At 49.1% G+C, this 18174-nt stretch overlaps 1 protein-coding gene across 2 annotated transcripts; it reads right to left on the reverse strand.

Moving 5' to 3' along the window:
• Positions 1-1791: 1791 nt before the first annotated feature.
• LOC307217944 (whey acidic protein-like) lies at positions 1792-11235 on the reverse strand. Of its 2 annotated transcripts, none has more exons than XM_079980035.1 (5): positions 11120-11235; positions 7282-7425; positions 5560-5712; positions 2721-2900; positions 1792-1906 (listed from the first exon to the last, which is right to left on the reverse strand). In XM_079980035.1, the coding sequence occupies exons 1-5, from the start codon at positions 11220-11222 to the stop codon at positions 1881-1883; spliced, it is 606 nt and encodes a 201-aa protein (XP_079836161.1). In that variant the 5' UTR covers positions 11223-11235; the 3' UTR covers positions 1792-1880. The 2 variants fall into 2 exon arrangements, with proteins under 2 accessions (XP_079836161.1, XP_079836160.1); XM_079980034.1 differs by lacking the exon at positions 11120-11235 and adding an exon at positions 9067-9301.
• Positions 11236-18174: the final 6939 nt, after the last annotated feature.

Here is an 18174-nt window from a genome sequence, read left to right on the forward strand (position 1 = left end):
GTCTAGGGCAGTTTGAAGTGGAACAAGGGGCCCCGTCCTGGGGCAGGGCTCCTTAGCCTCTTGGCCACTATGCTACACAATTTCAGTTTGCTCACAAGGAACCAGAGTGCTATAGGGGGGCTGTTATCTCCTGGCAGATGCAGCGCTTGTTCCAGGCTTTGGAGAAATGGCAGGGAGATTTCAGGGGATGGAGGGTGAAATATACTCTGCTGAGGGAGCATCCTGCAGGTCTCACAAGAGAGGAGATTCTGGCTACACTTTAGGAAGAACTTTCTGATAGCAAGAGTGGTCGGACAGGGGAACGGATGACATCAGGAGATCGTAGACTCTCCTTCCTTGGAGGTTTGTAAGCAGAGGCCAGATGGCCATTTGTCAGGGGTCCTTTAGCTGTGATTCCTGCACTGCAGGGGGTTGGACTAGATGACTCGTGGGGTCCCTCCCGATTCAATGGTTCTGTATGCAAATGGTGGTTCACAAACAGTCAACAACAATAGCAACCCTACAATGGCACAGGCGGGTTCTTTTTATTAATTCCCCACACACATACAGAGCCAAACATGCATACAGATTCTCATATGCCCAGGAGGCACCTTGTTATGTACTGGGTTGAATAGGATCCAAACTGCAGCAGTCTGATTGGCCCTAGAACAATAGGATCCAAAAGGCAGCAGCCTGATTGGTCCTAGAACAATAGGATTCAGAATGCAGTAGTCTGATTGGTCCTAGAACAATGCAGCAGTATGATTGGTTGGCAGGAACTACCCAATCATGCTCCAGATAGAAGTGAATCCACAACCTGATTGGCTTACAGTAGAATTCCGGAATTAGCCAATCATGTGCAGCCCATTGTGTAAATAATGTATATAAAGCAGATACCTTGAGGGGACTTTCATTCATTCCTCCTCACCACTATGAGCTGAATAAAGAGCATGAAATCACTTTGCGACTCTGAGTATATTTCACACCTGGTTTCAGGGGGTCGCCAGAAGCATTTTAGTATTGTTTACTGGGTCTTCCTTTACACGCCTGGAGAGGGGGGCTTGCTCTGAGCCCCCCTGCTAATGGACTGCGGAGGCCTCCATCTCTGTGGACAGGATGAACACCTTTCCCCTCCAGTGTGAGATTTAGTCTTTGCCTGTGGAAGGGAGGTGCGAGCCATCCCTCTCTGGCTGAGATCTTGCAACTCTGCAGCTGCACTGAGCTCTTGCTTAAAGTGCGGGTGGTGCTAGCTGGGTATTTTGCCCCGGGTGAAGCCTCCAGAGCATGGGTAGGGAAACTAAGGCCTGGGAGCCGGATCTGGCCCAATCGCCTTCTAAATCCGGCCCACAGATTGTTCGGGAATCAGCTTGTTTTTTACATGAGTAGAATGTGCCCTTTTATTTAAAATGCATCTCTGGGTTATTTGTGGGGCATAGTAATTTGTACATTCCCCCCCCCAAAAAAAAATAGTCCGGCCCCTCACAAGGTCTGAGTGACAGTGGACCGGCCCCCTTCTGAAAAAGTTTGTTGACCCCTGCTCCAGAGGAACGCCAATGAGGCTCCCAGCCTGTGTGTGTGTGCGCGCGCAATTGTGCATGGGAGTGTGTGCCAAAGTGGGTCTTTGACTGGGGTGAAACAAAGTCTGGTTTTGCCCCTGGTTAAAGCAAGCCTAGCTGGAAAGTCTGGGAAGGGAAAGGGCATGCCAGAAGCAGTACCACAGGAGGCCAGAGGGCCAGAGGGCGGCAGGAGAGGGCAGCTCCCCATCTGGAAAACAATGCACCTCAAATGGCTGCACTGGATTTTGGGGGACCCTCCTGCAGAAGGCCCCCTCCCCAATGCTGTGTTCCGGACGGAAAGTCTTCAAGTCCACGGCCAGACCCAACAGTCCTTGGAGTCTTCCTTTAAGAGGTGCTGGATGTAGGGGACCCTAGAAGAGAAAGCTGAGTGGTCAGGGGGGTGCTGTCCTTCACCCTACCAGGCCTCCCCACAAAAAGCACAGAGGCTGACATCCCCACGGGCCTTTGGAGCTCTGCTCCTTCCTCTTGTTTGTTTGTTTGTTTATTGCATTTCTGTCCCACCTTCTCCTCCAAAGAGCTCAGGGTGGTCTGCATGGTTCTCGCCTTGTCCTTCAATCCGCACCCCAACCTTGCAAGGTAGGTTAGGCCGAAGGACAATGAAGATCACACCCCATGAGCTTCATCCTAGCTGAGTGGGGGATTCGAACCCTGCCCTTTCCCAGGTCCTGGTCGGACACTGTAAACCCCTGCACCCCGTGTCTTCCCCCAGGGGTGCCTCAGCTAAAAGGAAGCAGCCAGCCCCACCAGCAGCCCTGGACGAGGAGCTGCTGGTCTCCCCTCCCCGTCCTTTCACTCTTATCAGGGAAGAGTCCTGAGCACCCATTGGGGACCCTTCCTCTCTTATCAAACCCACCAGACTGTTTGAGGGAGGGATGTCCCAGCTGCTGGAGAAGAGTGCCGAGACCCCTGCCCCAAAGCCCACCCCTTACGCTCTTCCTAGGCCAATGGGGGCTTAGCGTGATGGATCCCCAGGGCAGCTGAGTCAAGTCCATCAGCCCAAACAGGCAGCTGGAGCAAGAGAGGTGGAAAAGCAGGGATTTTAGCTGCATTCCCTGCATTGCAGAGCCCTGGGATCCCTTCCGACTCTATGAGCTTCCTGAGCTTCGCCAGCCAGGGGTGACCATCCTCCCATCGTGCCACCCCCGCCTCTGGCAGCTTCCTCACCTGGCCTGCCCCCTCCTGCCTTGGCAGCTTGGGGAACGTTGGTGCATTCCATGGAGCAGCCCGAGAAGCAGCACTTCTGGTCCCCCTTGCACTGCCAGTCGTGGGCACAGGTGTCTTTGCATGGCTCTCCTCCTCCCGAGGGCGTCTTCCGTTGAACCAGGGGGCATTTCCCAGGCTTCTCTAAGAGACACAGAGAGGCAGAGAGTGAGAGAGGGGGCGAGTCTTCTTGGCACTGGGCAGATGGAGTTTCAGGAAGGAACGGATTGTGCATGAGCCCAAAGTTTTCCCCAGGGCTGTGGCTGGACGAGAGACTTTGAGGAGCTGGAGTGGCAGAAGGGGATTGGCAGGAGAATAAGCAGCCAAGACAGCACGTTTCTTTCCTGTAAAGGGCGTGCCCTAATGGAAATTCTCTCGCAGACACTTATGGATTCCATCTGGTAATGCATTTCTGAATCACGTCTGGCTAGTTGGGGATTTGGGGTGAACCTCTTTACTTGAACCCCAAAAGGGAATTTTCTCCCACAGGTTTCCTTCCACCCAGGGCTGTCTTAACTACAGGCTCCAGGGGTGCAGGGCACCCAGGTGCCAGGCTCTCAGGGGTGCCAGGCTGAGAGTCCGGGGCCTGAGAGTTGAAGTCCAGGGAAGAGCTCGCCCGTCGGTTGGAGCACCGCAGCGGGCTCTTCTGCTGCGGGCGGGTCTGTGCCGTGAGTTCGGGGGTGAGCAAGCTAGCGAGGTGCTGAGGTGGCTGGCCGGAGCTAATGTAGGTCATTTAGGACCGGTGTTATGTGGTCTCGGTGGCCACATGCCTTAAAGAACCTAGGAATTGAGATAGACTACCCCTGGACCTGGAGGTTCCACCAGAAGATCAGAAGAGCCCGGCTGCTGGATCAGGCCAAAGGGAGCCCACCTAGTCCAGCCTCCTGTTCTCCCTGTGGCCAGCCAGATGCCACAGTGGCACAGAGTCCTGTGGGGGCCTTCAGCCTGGCACATGCACATGAAACGATCACGCCCCCACCTGACAGGAGCAGCCAAGTCTGGAGCTGATGCAGCCTTCAGGAGAGAGACCTGATGCCCTGGCAATGGGCACCCATTGCATCTCTTCCCCCGGGGCACAGCAGGGGAAGCGCCTATGTTTTAGAGACTGGCCAGTTTCCAGCTTTGCTGCCTCCTACCATGTATGGTTTTCCCAGCAGTGATGTATGGAAGTGAGAGCTGGACCATAAAGAAGGCTGATCGCCGAAGAATGGATGCTTTTGAATTCTGGTGCTGGAGGAGACTCTTGAGAGTCCCATGGACTGCAAGAAGATCCAACCTCTCCATTCTTAAGGAAATCAGCCCCGAGTGCTCACTGGAAGGACAGATCCTGAAGCTGAGGCTCCAATACTCTGGCCACCTCATGAGAAGAGAAGACTCCCTGGAAAAGACCCTGGTGTTGGGAAAGATGGAGGGCACAAGGAGAAGGGGACGACAGAGGACAAGACGGTTGGATAGTGTTCTCAAAGCTACCAGCATGAGTTTGACCAAACTGCGGGAGGCAGTGGAAGACAGGAGTGCCTGGCGTGCTCTGGTCCAGGGGGTCACGAAGAGGCGGACACAACTAAACGACTAAACAACAACAACCCTGTAGGCAGAGCTGAGCCATCCTAGATGGCCACTGATAGCCTTCATGGGCCACACCCTGTGGCAGAAACAACAACTGCCAGAGACATTGAGTCAACAGGGTGCAAGCAAAACAAAGCAGGGTGCTGGATCAGGCCAGTGGCCCATTTGGTCCAGCACCCTGTGGCCAACCAGATGCCTATCTAATCCTCTTGTAAAGACATCCAGGTTAGAGGTCCTTGCCGCTTCCTGTGGGAGAGAGTTCCATAGTTTAACTGCACTGCATGAATAAAATTGGTCCTGCCCCGAATAAGAGCGTATGAAGAGCCTACTGGATCAGGCCAATGGCCCACGTAGTCCAAAAATCCTCTCCCTTCTTGTAGCTTCCAGCAACTGGTACTCAGATGCATTGCTTCCTCTGACTGTGGAGGCAAAGCAAAGCCACCCTGGCTCATAGCTACTGATGCCCCTCTCCTCCATTACCGTATTTTTTGCGCCATAAGACACACTTTTTCCCTCCTAAAAAGGAAGGGGAAATATCTGTGCATCTTATGGAGCGAATGCATGGTCCCTGGAGCCAAATTCACCATCGGATCACATAGCATGTCCATGGCTATAGCCTGCACCAAAAAAATCACGCATCCACTGTTTCGTGGCGCAAAAACGTGGTTACAAAGCACAGATCCACATGGATTCTCAGGATTTTTGCATTGGGATACCCCAAACTCACCGTCAAATCACATATCATGTCTGTGCCCATAGCATGAACCACAAAAATCATGTTACAGATAGGTAGCCGTGTTGGTCTGCCATAGTCAAAACAAAATAAAAAAATTCCTTCCAATAGCACCTTAAAGACCAACTAAGTTAGTTCTTGGTATGAGCTTTCGTGTGCATGAAGAAGTGTGCATGCACACGAAAGCTCATACCAAGAACTAACTTAGTTGGTCTTTAAGGTGCTACTGGAAGGAATTTTTTTATTTTGTTTTCACAAAAATCATGCATCCACTGTTTCGTTTAGAATATTTATTTTCTTGTTTTCCTCCTCTAAAAACTAGGTGCGCCTTATGGTGAGGCGCGTCTTATGGAGCGAAAAATATGGTAATTTGTTAAAGCCATTCAGGTTGTTGGTCCTCATTGCCTCCGGTGGAAGGGAGTTCCATAGTTTAACTATGCACTGGACGAAGAAGGACTTTCTTTTCTCCGTCCTGCCCCAGGTCAGGGCCGGTTTCCTCGTTACCTTCAATGGGCATCCTGCACACTTGGCTCCCGCAGCCTGAGTCACAGCACTTCTGCGCCCTGGGACAGCTGGCGTCATCCATGCAGGAAGAGTCGCACACCAAAGGCGCCTGGAGCTTCTTCAGCAGCGGTGGCGGGCAGCTGCCAGGCTTCTCTGGGAGCAGACGAAAAAACAGAGAATGAGCAAGAGAGGGTCTTATCTTGAGGAGGGCAGGCAGCCAGGACTCTGTGGCCAAGGAAGGTGTGCTGGGGAGGTGGATCTGAGAAGGCTTTGAAGACAGGCAGCTGCTGCCTTTGAATCACAGAACTGCAGAGCGGAGGGGACCTCAACAGTCATCTATGTTTCCCAGCACAATTCAAAGTGTTGGTGCTGACCTTTAAAGCCCTAAATGGCCTTGGCCTAGTATACCTGAAGGAGCATCTCCACCCCCATCGTTCTACCTGGACACTGAGGTCCAGCTCTGAGGGCCTTCTGGCGGTTCCCTCCCTGCGAGAAGCCAAGTTACAGGGAACCAGGGAGAGGGCCTTCTCAGTGGTGGCGCCCTCCCTGTGGAGCGCCCTCCCACCAAAGAGAAGAACAACTACCAGACTTTTAGAAGACATCTGAAGGCAGCCCTGTTTAGGGAAGCTTTTAATGTTTAAGAGACTACTGTATACTTTGCTGGAAGCCGCCCAGAGTGGCTGGGGAAACCCAGCCAGATGGGCGTGGTATAAATAATAAATTATTATTATTATTATTATTTAGTCCAACCCCATACAATGTGGGAATCACAGCACCTCGGCTACAGTGGAGCACTGCAGTATCGCCGGTCGCCCACAGCCTGCACAGCACTGCCTTGTCTCTCTGTACCACCCACTGCCCCTTCTTGAGGTTGGCAAGGTCTCATGGTCCGATGGGCTGACTGCACAGCCCCTCTCTCTGTTCTTAATAGGACAGTGACTGAGTCACAGGCCCGCTGCAATCTCTTCCCCAAGCCCAGAATTTGGGATCCCTGTTCAGCAGGGAAGGCACTCTGCCCATGCTCAGAAGCACACATAACTTCTTGGCACTTGGTCATGTTCCAAGGGAGGGCACTTTGCTCTAGAACTCTTTCTGGGGCTCAGGAACCACCCCCAGCTTAAATTCAACCCCATTTTTCTCCCTGGCCCAGGAACAAAAGGCCTACAGAAAACATGGGTAGATTTGCTCATGTCATCTGGGGTGCATTTGCACCCACCAACTTCGAGCTGAAGACCCTCCCCACGAGATTTTATTTATTTGTTATTTCATAAAATCTATACACCGCTTGTTTGTAAACAAACCAACAAAGCTCCAAGTGGTTTACAACAACAATGAAACTATTGGAAAGAATCTGGAAGGAAACCATTAGAAGAATCAGCAGCAATAATTTAAGACATTCACAAAGTAAAAATGTCATTAGACTAGAAACAGATTAAAACTTGCATGAACTTTGTCAACAGCTGCTCGCATAACAAAAATGCTTTTAGCAGCTTCCAGAAAGGGTATACTAAATGCATCTGCTTGATATCAACAGGCAGGGAGTTTCAAAGTTTGGCACTGCCACACTAAAATACCAAGTTCTTACAAGTGCAGAACGGGTACAATGTGGCACTCATAATAGTGCCAGTTCCACCAATCCAAGCAGCCCAAGGTGTGCATCTGGGCTAGGCGATCTTGCAGGTAAATGAAACGCTTCACCGGTGGCTGGCAAAGCACAGGTACCTTGGCTGGCAGGCAGGCAGACGTGTTTGCAGGCAAATTCACAGCACTTCTTCCCCCCGGCACACTCGCTGTCCGCTTCGCAGTCCACCTTGCAGGGGGGGTCATACAGCCCATTGGGGGAGGCGGGGCAGAATCCATCCTTCCCTGCAAGCAAGAGAGATGGGGAGAAAGGAGATTGAGCACCCAAGAGGCTGGGTGTGAGCACGATCCAGGCCCTCTCCTTGCCAGTCAGTCCTGGGCTCTGCATTTTGAGGGTGGGCACCCCCCCCCCCAGGGAAGGTGCAAGGGGGCAGAGGACCATTTGTCCAATAATCCCCCATTCAGGGCCAGCCCAAGATATTTTGCCGCCCGAGACAAAGGAGAAGATGGCTGCCTCTCCCAGTTCCACATACAGAAGCCTTTTGGGATCCTTTGGCTGTGTTTCCTGCACTGCAGGGGACTGGACAAGATCAGAGCTTCCCGTTAGCGAAGAATTGGAAAACACAGGAAGTACCAACAGTGGAAGATTGGCAGATGAAGATGATGGATTTTTCGCAGCTGGCCGAGCTGACTGGAAGAGTCCGCGACCAGAAGGAGGAGGAGTACCAGGAAGAATGGATTAAATTTAAAGACTATTTGGTTAAATATGTTAAGATAACTTAATTGGAAAAGCTTGCAAATAATAGATAGGCTTAGGATTTAAATAGGTAAGGATAAGAATTAAGATGTTTAAAGTCAAATTAGAAAGAATGAAAGATGTTAAGTGACCAAGTTAATTTTTTGAGAAAACCGATTTTGGAAAACTGTTAAAATGAGATATAATGAAATTCAACCAAGGGGATTTGAGGAAGTCACTCAATAATGTTACCAAGATTTAAACAGGATGTTTGTTTGTTTGTTTGTTTTGAATTTGTGAAAATCAATTAAAAAAATTTGGAAAAAAAAAGTTCAGCGCTTCCCAAACTTTTCATGTTCGTGACACACTTTTTAGACACACATCATTTCATGACACAGTAATTCAGTTTTACCAGCAAACCCTTTTCTTGCCCCAGGAGAAGCATGGGGAGCATTTGTGTGACACACCTACGACTGCAGCCAACACACTAATGTGTCATGATGCACAGTTTGGGAAGCTCTGGACTAGATAGACATAGCCTGCAGGATCAGGCCAATGCCCCCTCTAGTCCAGCATCTTGTTCTTGCATGAGCTAACCAGATCTCCTGAGGGGACCTGAGTTCAAGAACCCTCTCCCCTCCTGCGGTTTCCAGCAGTACCCCAAACACTTTGGGGTACAAACAGTTCAGGTGGCAACTCTGCTAACCTGGAAGTAGTACCTTGGGTTGAGAACTTTGCCCCAGGATGAGAACGGAAATCGTGTGCCGGCAGTACGGCGGCAGCAGGAGGCCCCATTAGGGAAAGCGTCCTTCAGGTTAAGAATGGACCTCTGGAATGAATCAAGTTTGTAACCCCAGGTGCCACTGTATTGCTGTGAGAGGCAGTGTGGTGTAGTGGTGAAGAGCTGTAGTCTCCTAATCTGGGGAACCGGGTTCGATTCCCTGCTCCTCCACATGCAGCTGCTGGGTGACCTTGGGCCAGTCACACTTCTCTGAAGTCTCTCAGCCCCCCTCACCTCACAGAGTGTTTGTTGTGGGGGAGGAAGGGAAAGGAGAATGTTAGCCGCTTTGAGACTCCTTAAAGGGAGTGAAAGGCGGGATATCAAATCCAAACTCTTCTTCTTCTTCTTCTTCTGTGGGTGGCATGCGGCAGCCCTGCGCTTCAGTGCCTTCTTGCCACCACTCCCTGACCTTCTCCACCAGCACCTGCCGCCTGAGGCAGCCTCCTCACTCTGCCTAATAGCAGGGCTGCCCCCATCCATGCAAGAGGGGATGTTCTCTCCAAGCTTTGCACAGATGCCATTTTATCACCCGTCCCACAAAAAAAGATTTCTCACATCACATGGAAATCACACCAGATTCCTAGCTGGGCATGTGGGCTCGAAGGGACGTTATTTCATCTGTAGTGGGAATGCCCTTGGGTTTCGTTATTCTAGTCCCAAGTATATCAAAATAAGTAAACCCCCTTTTCTGACCTCCCCGCAACTGAGTATGTGGGCTGATAACACGAACACTTGTCCCTCTAAAGAGCTTTTGACATAGATGTCAGCTGTAGCTATAACAAGATTCCCTGGTGGCCCACTGGAATGTGGAGTTAACCAGGGCTATTGACTGTTTGGCTCCGAAGCGCCCTCTCTGATTGCATGGAGCCCGGACAGCCCCGTGGTTTTCCATGGATCTGAGGGCAATGAAACAATTGTTGAGACGGCTATAGTGCCGGTGGCGGATAACTCATTCTGAAGCTGACCGGACACGGGTTAGAGCTCAATGTCGAGCCTATGAAGTGGCGGTAGCAATGGCGAAGAAGACTTTCTTCACCACCTCTATTGCATCTGCAGAAAACAGCAGCAGGAGACTCTTTCAGGTGGTTCGCAATTTAGAGGAACCACCTGCTCCATTGGGGCCCAGTATGGGCCACATGATTTCCTGCAATGATTTTGCTAAGTTTTTTGCAGATAAAGTCGCTCAGATTTTTGCAGGGCCGGGGTGGGAGAGTGCTAGAGTCCTGTCTAGTCAAGTTGCGTGGGATCAATTCCAATCTGTTACCTCCGAGGATGTGGACAGGCTGCTTGGACGAGTGAAACTAAACACCTGTTTCCTTGATCCTTGCCCATCCTGGCTTATAAAAGCTAGCCGAGAAGGGCTGGGCAATGGGCTTAATTATTATTAAGGTGCGTCCTGAAGAATATCCCTCTCAACCACTCCCCCTCCCTCTCCCCCCACCTTGCTTTCCTGGTCTTGGTGGGGGCTCTCTGGCTCAGCCACCCCATGGTGGCCTGGAGCGGGGGACCCACCTAGCATTGCAGGCCCAGCTGGTGGGGAGCCAAGGAGCACGTTCCTGCCCAAGGGGGGAAACAGGCTGGTTCTGCTCTGCTCCATGGGCTGCTCCAGCTGCTGTGACTCCAGCCCCCTCCCCAAGCCCCCACCTTAAGAACACAAGGAGAGCCTGCTGGATTATGCCAAAGGGACCTCATCTAGTCCAGCCTTGTGTTCTCACAGTGGCTGACCAGGTGCCCCAAAGGGAAACATGCAATCAGGATTCAAACACAGGAGCCCTCCCCTGGCAGTTTTGCAGCAACTGGGATGCAGAAGCCTTGCTGCCTCCAGAGCTATCCATTGCCCTCTCCTCCTCCATGATTTGCCTGACCCTCTTCTGAAGCCATCTCTGTTGGTGGCTGCTTCCTTCCTGCAGAAGGGAGTTCCAAAGTTTAACTCTGCACTGTGCAAACAATTCCTTTCTTTGGCCCATCCCGGAACTTCCAACATGCAGCTTCGTTGGACATCCACGAGTTCTATTTTTTAGTTATTTATTTATTTTATTAAAGATTTTCTTGATTTACAAAAGTGTTTGCAATGTCTCTCTCGTATTTTTTCCCCCATGTAACATTTTTACAGATCAGTTTCATTTGTTGAGACATTAGGAAGAAAAGGGGGAAAGAGGTGGTGGTGGGGAAAGATGCGTATAGTAAGTAAAATAGAAACATCGTCACCCGTCCACGAGTTCTGTGAGAGAGGGAGAAAGACCTCTCTCCACTTCCTCTGTGGCAGGAGGAATCTTATAGATGTCTATCATGTTGCTTCTTGCTCTCCTTTGCCTCCTGCTCACCTTCTCTCTAAATGAAAAGATCTCCCTCCGGTACTGGACCTACTCTATGGGGAAGGAAGCTCCTTCTCAGCAGCCAAGAGGGGATGGTTCAACCCCCCTCCCTCCAGGGGGACCCGACTCCTCCAGTCAAGCTCTCACCTGTCCTCTCCTCTCCGTATTCTGGGGACTGGGCGGCAGCAGCAGCAGCGCAACCCTGGAGCAAGAGCAGTCCTGTTAGGAGCCAGAGGACTCCTGCCTCCATGGTGCTCTGGGGAATATCCAGCCTGGAATATCCGGATCTGAGCCACGCAGAGGAGCATTAAATGCCTTCCAGGGCGGGGCTGGCTCCCAGTGACCTACCTGGCCAGCTGTGCCGGTTCTGCTGAGGGAGCAGCCAGCACTGGCTCAAAATAGCCCTCCTGCTCTGGGTTCTGGGAAAAGCATCGGCTGGGCTGCCTGGTGAAGCAGCACAAGAGATCATCCTTTCCTTGGCCTGTAGTGCCCGTTCCCTCTCCCTCCGGGCTGCCCTCCTCTGGGCACACCTGCCTCCGTTGCTCACCCCGGGAACCGAACCCAGCACCCCCCACAAAATGACCCTTTCCACATTCCTTGGCCAGGCCAAGGTGGAAGAAGAATTAGGAGCAAGGATGAAAACCAGGAGGGGAGGGGAGGGCTCTCTTTTGTGCTCAAATCTTGCTTGCCGATTTCCATTTGGAGCATTTGATCGGCCACTGTGAGAAGAGGATGCTGGATTGGCCTTTGGCTTGATCTAGCAGGCTCTTGTTATTTCCTTAATGTACCCATAATTTTTTTAAAAAAAATGATTTGGAGTGTAGAATCATAGAACGGTAGAGTTGGTAGCGACCCATAGGATCCCTTCCAACCTAGCAGTTCAAAAGCACGTCAGAGTGCACGTCAAAGTCCCTTCCCCTCTTTCCCTTTTCCTTTCTCCTCCTCTGAACTCCTATTTGGGGACTTCCCTGGCTTTTTTCTGGCCCATGTAGGACCAGCCTGGATAGTTAGCTTTGGTGAAGACTTGACGTTTTCATCCCCCCAAAAATGTTCTTGATTTGAGTTTCCATTGAAATGAGGCTGCATTTTAATGTTTTAATGTTTTAATGCTGTATTTTAATCTTGTTTTTAAGTTGTATTTCAATCAATTTGTTTTATATCGGTTGTTAGCCACCCTGAGCTGGGGATGGCGGGGTATAAATAAAATTTATTATTATTATTATTATTATTACAGTGGTATCTCAGGTTAAATACGCTTCAGGTTACATACGTTTCAGGTTACGGACTCCGCTAACCCAGAAATATTACCTCGGGTTAAGAACTTTGCTTCAGGATGAGAACAGAAATCGTGCAGCGGCAGCAGGAGGCCCCATTAGCTAAAGTGGTACCTCAGGTTAAGAACAATTTCAGGTTAAGAACGGACCACTGGAGCCAATTAACTTCTTAACCCCAGGTACCACTGTATTATTATTATTATAAATAGGTACCGCTCTGGCGGGAAGGTAAACGGTGTTTCCATGCACTGCTCTGGTTCGCCAGAAGTGGCTTAGTCCTGCTGGCCACATGACCTGGAAGCTGTCTGTGGACACATGCCAGCTCCCTCGGCCTATAGAGCGAGATGAGCACCGCAACCCCAGAGTCGTCCACGACTGGATTTAACTGTCAGGGGTCCTTTAGAGTTGGAAGGGACCCATAGGGCCATCTAGTCCACCCTCCGGATGATGCTCAGACAGAGGGTTTTGCACAGCAGGTCAGGAGCATCAACTGGCAAAGAGACCAAGACAATGTGTGGGGCATGAGGTGGGGGAGGGGGGCAGAAGTCTGGGAAAGAAGGCAAGGAGGATCTTCACGTATCTGAAGGGATTCCCCATGGAGGGTGGTGCAAGCTTGCTTTCTGCTGCTCCAGAGGTCTTGAGCAAAATTGGGTAGAGTAGGCAAGGTTGCAGGTTCGATCCCTGTATAGTACAGCTGCATATTCCTGCCTTGCAGTGGGCTGGACTAGATGATGCGCAGGGTCTCTTCCAGCTCTATGACTCTGACTCAAGAGTAGGAAGAACTTTCTGATGGGAAGAAGAGCCCTGGAGGTTTTGAAGCAGAGAGTGGGTGGCCATCTTCCAAGGAGGATTCAGCTGAGATTCCTGCATTGCAGGGGGCTGGACTAGACAACCCCACAGGGTACCTTCCAACTTTCTATTTCTTGGGACAAGGAAGGAAGAGGCCTCAAATGGCAGCTGGGTCGGGGGGGGGAGGCGAGAGAGTCAGGAAAGTGATGCAAGCAGAAAGTCAGAGGTGAAAAGGGAAGTGGCGAATCTTGTGATAGATTTCAGTAAAAAGAGAAGCCGTGTGGAGAGGTGAGTTGGCTGGTAAGAAAAGCCTCGTTTTGCCTGGACAGCCAGGAATTCTCTGGGGAAGGTGAACCCTTTCTCGCTCTTTGTCTGGGAAATTCCCCCTCAGCCCAGCGAAGTTGTGCAAGAAGCTGCGACATGAAGGAATGCCATCCTTCTCTAAGCCATACCTAATGAATGGCCTGAATTATGTCGAAATCCAGGGGGAGAGCGAGCAAAGGGAGCCCAGGCAGTTGAGAGGTGAGGAAATCCAAAGGTTGGAGAGGACTCCTTCCCTCTTGGTGACATTGAAGCACCTGGCCTGGACACCTCGTCTGGGCCAGGGTCCTCCAGTCAAGAGGGAGCGGCTCTGTCCTGTTTAGGCTCAGCTGGGCAACCAGTCTGACTTCTCCTTTCCCCCTCCCTCCCAAGTGCTTTCTTGTGAATAACAGCTATAATTTGGAAAGGTGAGGCGTCATCACAGCAGGCGAGGAATGAAGTCTTCTAGCCTGCAGAAGAGAAGACTGGGAGGTGATGTAATGGCCTTCATCAAGTATCACACAGAAGACGGAGCAAACTTGTTTTCTGCTGCTCCAGAGGGTAGGACTAAAACCAATGGGTTCAAATCACAGGGGATTGCATAGATGATCTTTGTTGGTCCCTTCCAGCTCCACAGGCCCATGATTCTGAGATGTATGTGTCTGGCCTGCTCTCACCCCTGCCTGTCCAGACGTCCGACACTGGGAATCGTGGGTTGAAGAAGCAGAGCAGATGTGCGCATGGCACTAAGAGAAGCTTGCGCACAAGAGGTCTGCAAAAGAAAACGCCTGTCTCTCCATTTGAAGTTCCTTCCCTTTCCAAATTAATGCCGCATAATGGAACAAGGGGGATGCATGTGGCGCTGTGGGTTAAACCACAGAGCTTCGAACTTGTCGATCAGAAGGTCGGCGATTCGAATCCCCGCGATCGGATGAGCTCCCATTGCTCGGTCCCTGCTCATGCCAACCTAGCAGTTGGAAAGCACGTCAAAGTGCAAGGAGATAGATAGGTACCACTCTGGCGGGAAGGTAAATGGTGTTTTCGTGTGCTGCTCTGGGTCGCCAGAAGCGACTTAGTCATGCTGGCCACATGACCCGGAAGCTGTACGCCGGCTCCCTCGGCCAATAAAGCGAGATGAGCGCCACAACCCCAGAGTCATCCACGACTGGACCTAATGGTCAGGGGTCCCTTTACCTTTACCTTTTTAATGGAACAAGGTGTCCCTTCAGAAGGGCCTTGGGTGAGCTGGTGTCTCTGAGTGCCACAGTCAGACATGGCAACCCTTCCAGCCTGAATCAGTGAAACTGGAGCATTTGGTTTCCTAATGACCTCATATCATTATTTCCATCGGGACAAGGCAACTTGCTGCATCACCCCAGCCAGAACCCACAATGCCTGTCACAGTTTCCTAGCAAAGGGGTTTTGGAAGGCTCAGACCTGATGTTTGCCTCCCACTGACTCAGTGTCTCCTCTCCCTGCTGTTGTTGTAGCTGTCACGGGGTGTGACTCAGGAACGCTCCCCCCAGAACTTTCTATGGGACACTTTCCCTATGATGGGAATCCCTTTCCTATCGCTTCCTCTTGTGGTGACACCTGGATCCCAGCAAAGCCAGTTGTGCAATCTCTCCCCCCCCCCTTGGGATTGCTCAGTTTCAGGGAACTGCTCCTCTTGCCACGCACTGACTCAGGCACTGACTCAACCTTCCTGGTGTGAGGAAGTGGAAGGAGATAATTGCTCCCTGTGCCCTGTGGCACTTGTGCCCTTCCCAGACAAACAACCAAGGGAGGGGGCAGGCTGGCACATGCAGCCCCCACTCCTCTCTGATTGGGCGAGTCATGCATTTGGCAAGCAGGAACCTTCTATTTTTATTTTGCAAAGTTTGCTGACAATTTTGGGAACCATTTCCAAGCGTGCGTTGTTGTCTTCCAAGACAAATACACCTACAGATGTTGAGTCCTCTATGCAGCCATCCACACAGCATCAAAACAAATGTGGGGCTCTGTTTGGTCCATGACTTCTAGGCATGGGTCCAAGAAGTGGGGGTTGTTTTTTTTTAAAAAAAAATAAAATTTTTATTAATTTCCAAATTTTTTAACATAAACAAAAACAACATAAAAACAAACACAAAAACTCATATTTTCTTAACCTTATTTCCATAACCCTCTTTTCCCGGACTTCCCCATACCTTTCCCTTTTTGCATCCTTAATTTTAAACCATTATTCAGCAACCCTTCTTAACCAATTAAATGTAAATTCATTCTCTTTTTCACACAATTTTCTGCTGCAATTCTACGTCTTCTTTTCCCTCAGCATTTTAGCACTCCTCAATTTTATAATAGTTCTTAAGATACATCTTAAATTTCTTCCAATCTTCTTCCACAGACTCTTTCTCTTGGTCGCGGATTCTGCCGGTCATTTCTGCCAATCCCATAAAGTCAATCACTTTCGCCTGCCATTCCTCCAGCGTGGGTAGCTCTTGTGTCTTCCAATACTTTGCTAGAAGAATCCTTGCTGCCGTAGTAGCGTACAAAAAGAAATTCTTATCCTTCTTCGGCACCAACTGGCCGACCATACCCAAGAGAAATGCCTCTGGTTTCTTGTTAAAGGTGCACTTAAGCACTTTCTTAATTTCATTATAAATCATTTCCCAGAAGGCCTTAATCTTTGGGCAGGTCCACCAAAGGTGGAAGAAGGTACCTTCAGTCTCTTTACATTTCCAACATTTGTTATTGGGCAGATGATAAATCTTCGCAAGCTTGACTGGGGTCATGTACCACCTGTAAATCATTTTCATAATGTTTTCTCGTAAGGCATTACATGCCGTGAATTTAATACCTGTGGTCCATAACTGCTCCCAGTCAGCAAACATAATGTCATGACCTATGTCCTGTGCCCATTTAACCATAGCAGACTTCACTGTATCATCTAATGTATTCCACTTCAACAGCAAGTTGTACATTCTTGATAAATTCTTAGTATTGGGTTCTAACAGTTCTGTTTCTAGTTTCGATTTCTCCACCTGGAAACCACTTTTCCTGTCTTGTTTGTAGGCCTCCATTATTTGAAAATAATGGAGCCAATCTCGTACCTTGGACTTTATTTTCTCATAACTTTGTAATTTAAATTCACCACCTTCTTGTTCTAAAATTTCAGAATATTTCGGCCAATTAGTTCTCATATTAAGTTTCTTTACCTCCTTGGCCTCCATAGGTGAGAGCCACCTGGGAGTTTTATTTTCCAATAAATCTTTGTACCATATCCAAACATTATATAGTGCTTTCCTGACAATGTGATTTTTAAAACCCTTATACACTTTAACCTTGTCATACCAGATATATGCATGCCAACCAAAGTTATTATCAAATCCTTCCAAATCTAGAATGTCTGCGTTTTCAAGAAGTAGCCAATCTTTTAACCAGCAGAAAGCTGCTGATTCATAGTAGAGTCTTAAGTCCGGCAGGGCAAACCCCCCTCTTTCTTCAGAATCGGTAAGTATCTTAAACTTAATTCTGGGCTTTTTGCCCTGCCAGACAAATTTGGATATATCTTTCTGCCACTTCTTGAAACAGTCCAGTTTATCAACAATTTGTAATGTCTGAAACAGAAACAACATTCTAGGCAATACATTCATTTTGATTACTGCAATTCGACCTAACAAGGAAAGCTTCAGGTTTGACCATATTTCTAAATCTTTCTTTATCTCAGTCCAGCACTTATCATAGTTATCCTTAAATAAGTTTACATTCTTAGATGTTATGTTAATCCCCAGGTATTTTACACTCTTTGCCACCACTAACCCAGTTTCCTCTTGGAATCTCTCTCTTTCAACATTTGTTAAGTTTTTTTCCAGTACCTTGGTTTTTTGTTTGTTCAACTTAAATCCTGCGACCTGGCCAAATACTTGAATTAGTTCTAGAGCTCTTTTGGTACTAGTGTCTGGCTCTTGCAAGGTCAATACTAAGTCATCTGCAAAGGCCTTCAATTTGTAGTGTCTGGCTCCGACCTGAATCCCTTTTACCAGCTGGTCCCCCCTAATCATGTTTAGCAGAACCTCCAGGACCGATATAAAAAGTAATGGGGATATTGGGCACCCCTGACGTGTCCCTTTTTCTATAGGTAATTCATCCATGACCACATTATTTACAATTAACTTTGCCTTTTGCTCAGAATAAATTGCACTTATACCATTTTCAAAACTTTGGCCTACCCCCATCCCATGGAGATTCTTTTTCATAAATTTCCAAGATATATTGTCAAAGGCTTTCTCCGCGTCCACAAAAATTAAAACTGCCTTTGTATTAATGTTCACTGTCAACATTTCTATAATGTCAATTATATTCCTTACATTGGTAGATATATGCCTACCCGGGAGAAAGCCTGCCTGATCTTTATGGATCTCCTCCACCAGCACCTTCTTTAATCTTTTTGCCAAAATGTCTGCAAAAATTTTATAATCCACATTGAGTAATGATATAGGGCGGTAGTTCTTGATCTGTTTTTTATCAACCTCGGTCTTTGGTATAAGTGTGATGAAGGCTTCTTTCCACGTCTCAGGTGCCCTTTTCCCCTCTAATATCTCGTTACAAACCTCCTTAAGCGGCTGTAATATCCAGTCTTTCAAAGCTTTGTAGTATCTGGAGGTTAATCCATCTGGCCCTGGAGATTTCCCCAGTTGCATATTTTGAATGGCACCCTCAATTTCTTGTTCAGTTATTTTCTCATTTAAAAGCAACATACTTTGTTGCGAAATTTTTTGTAATCCATATTTCTTGAGAAATTCTTCCATTTCTCTTTCGTTTTCCGGCCCTTGTGCGTACAGTCTTCTGAAATAACTCTGA

This window comes from Podarcis cretensis (assembly GCF_951804945.1).
Source record: "Podarcis cretensis genome assembly, chromosome: 6".
Lineage (NCBI taxonomy): Eukaryota > Metazoa > Chordata > Lepidosauria > Squamata > Lacertidae > Podarcis > Podarcis cretensis.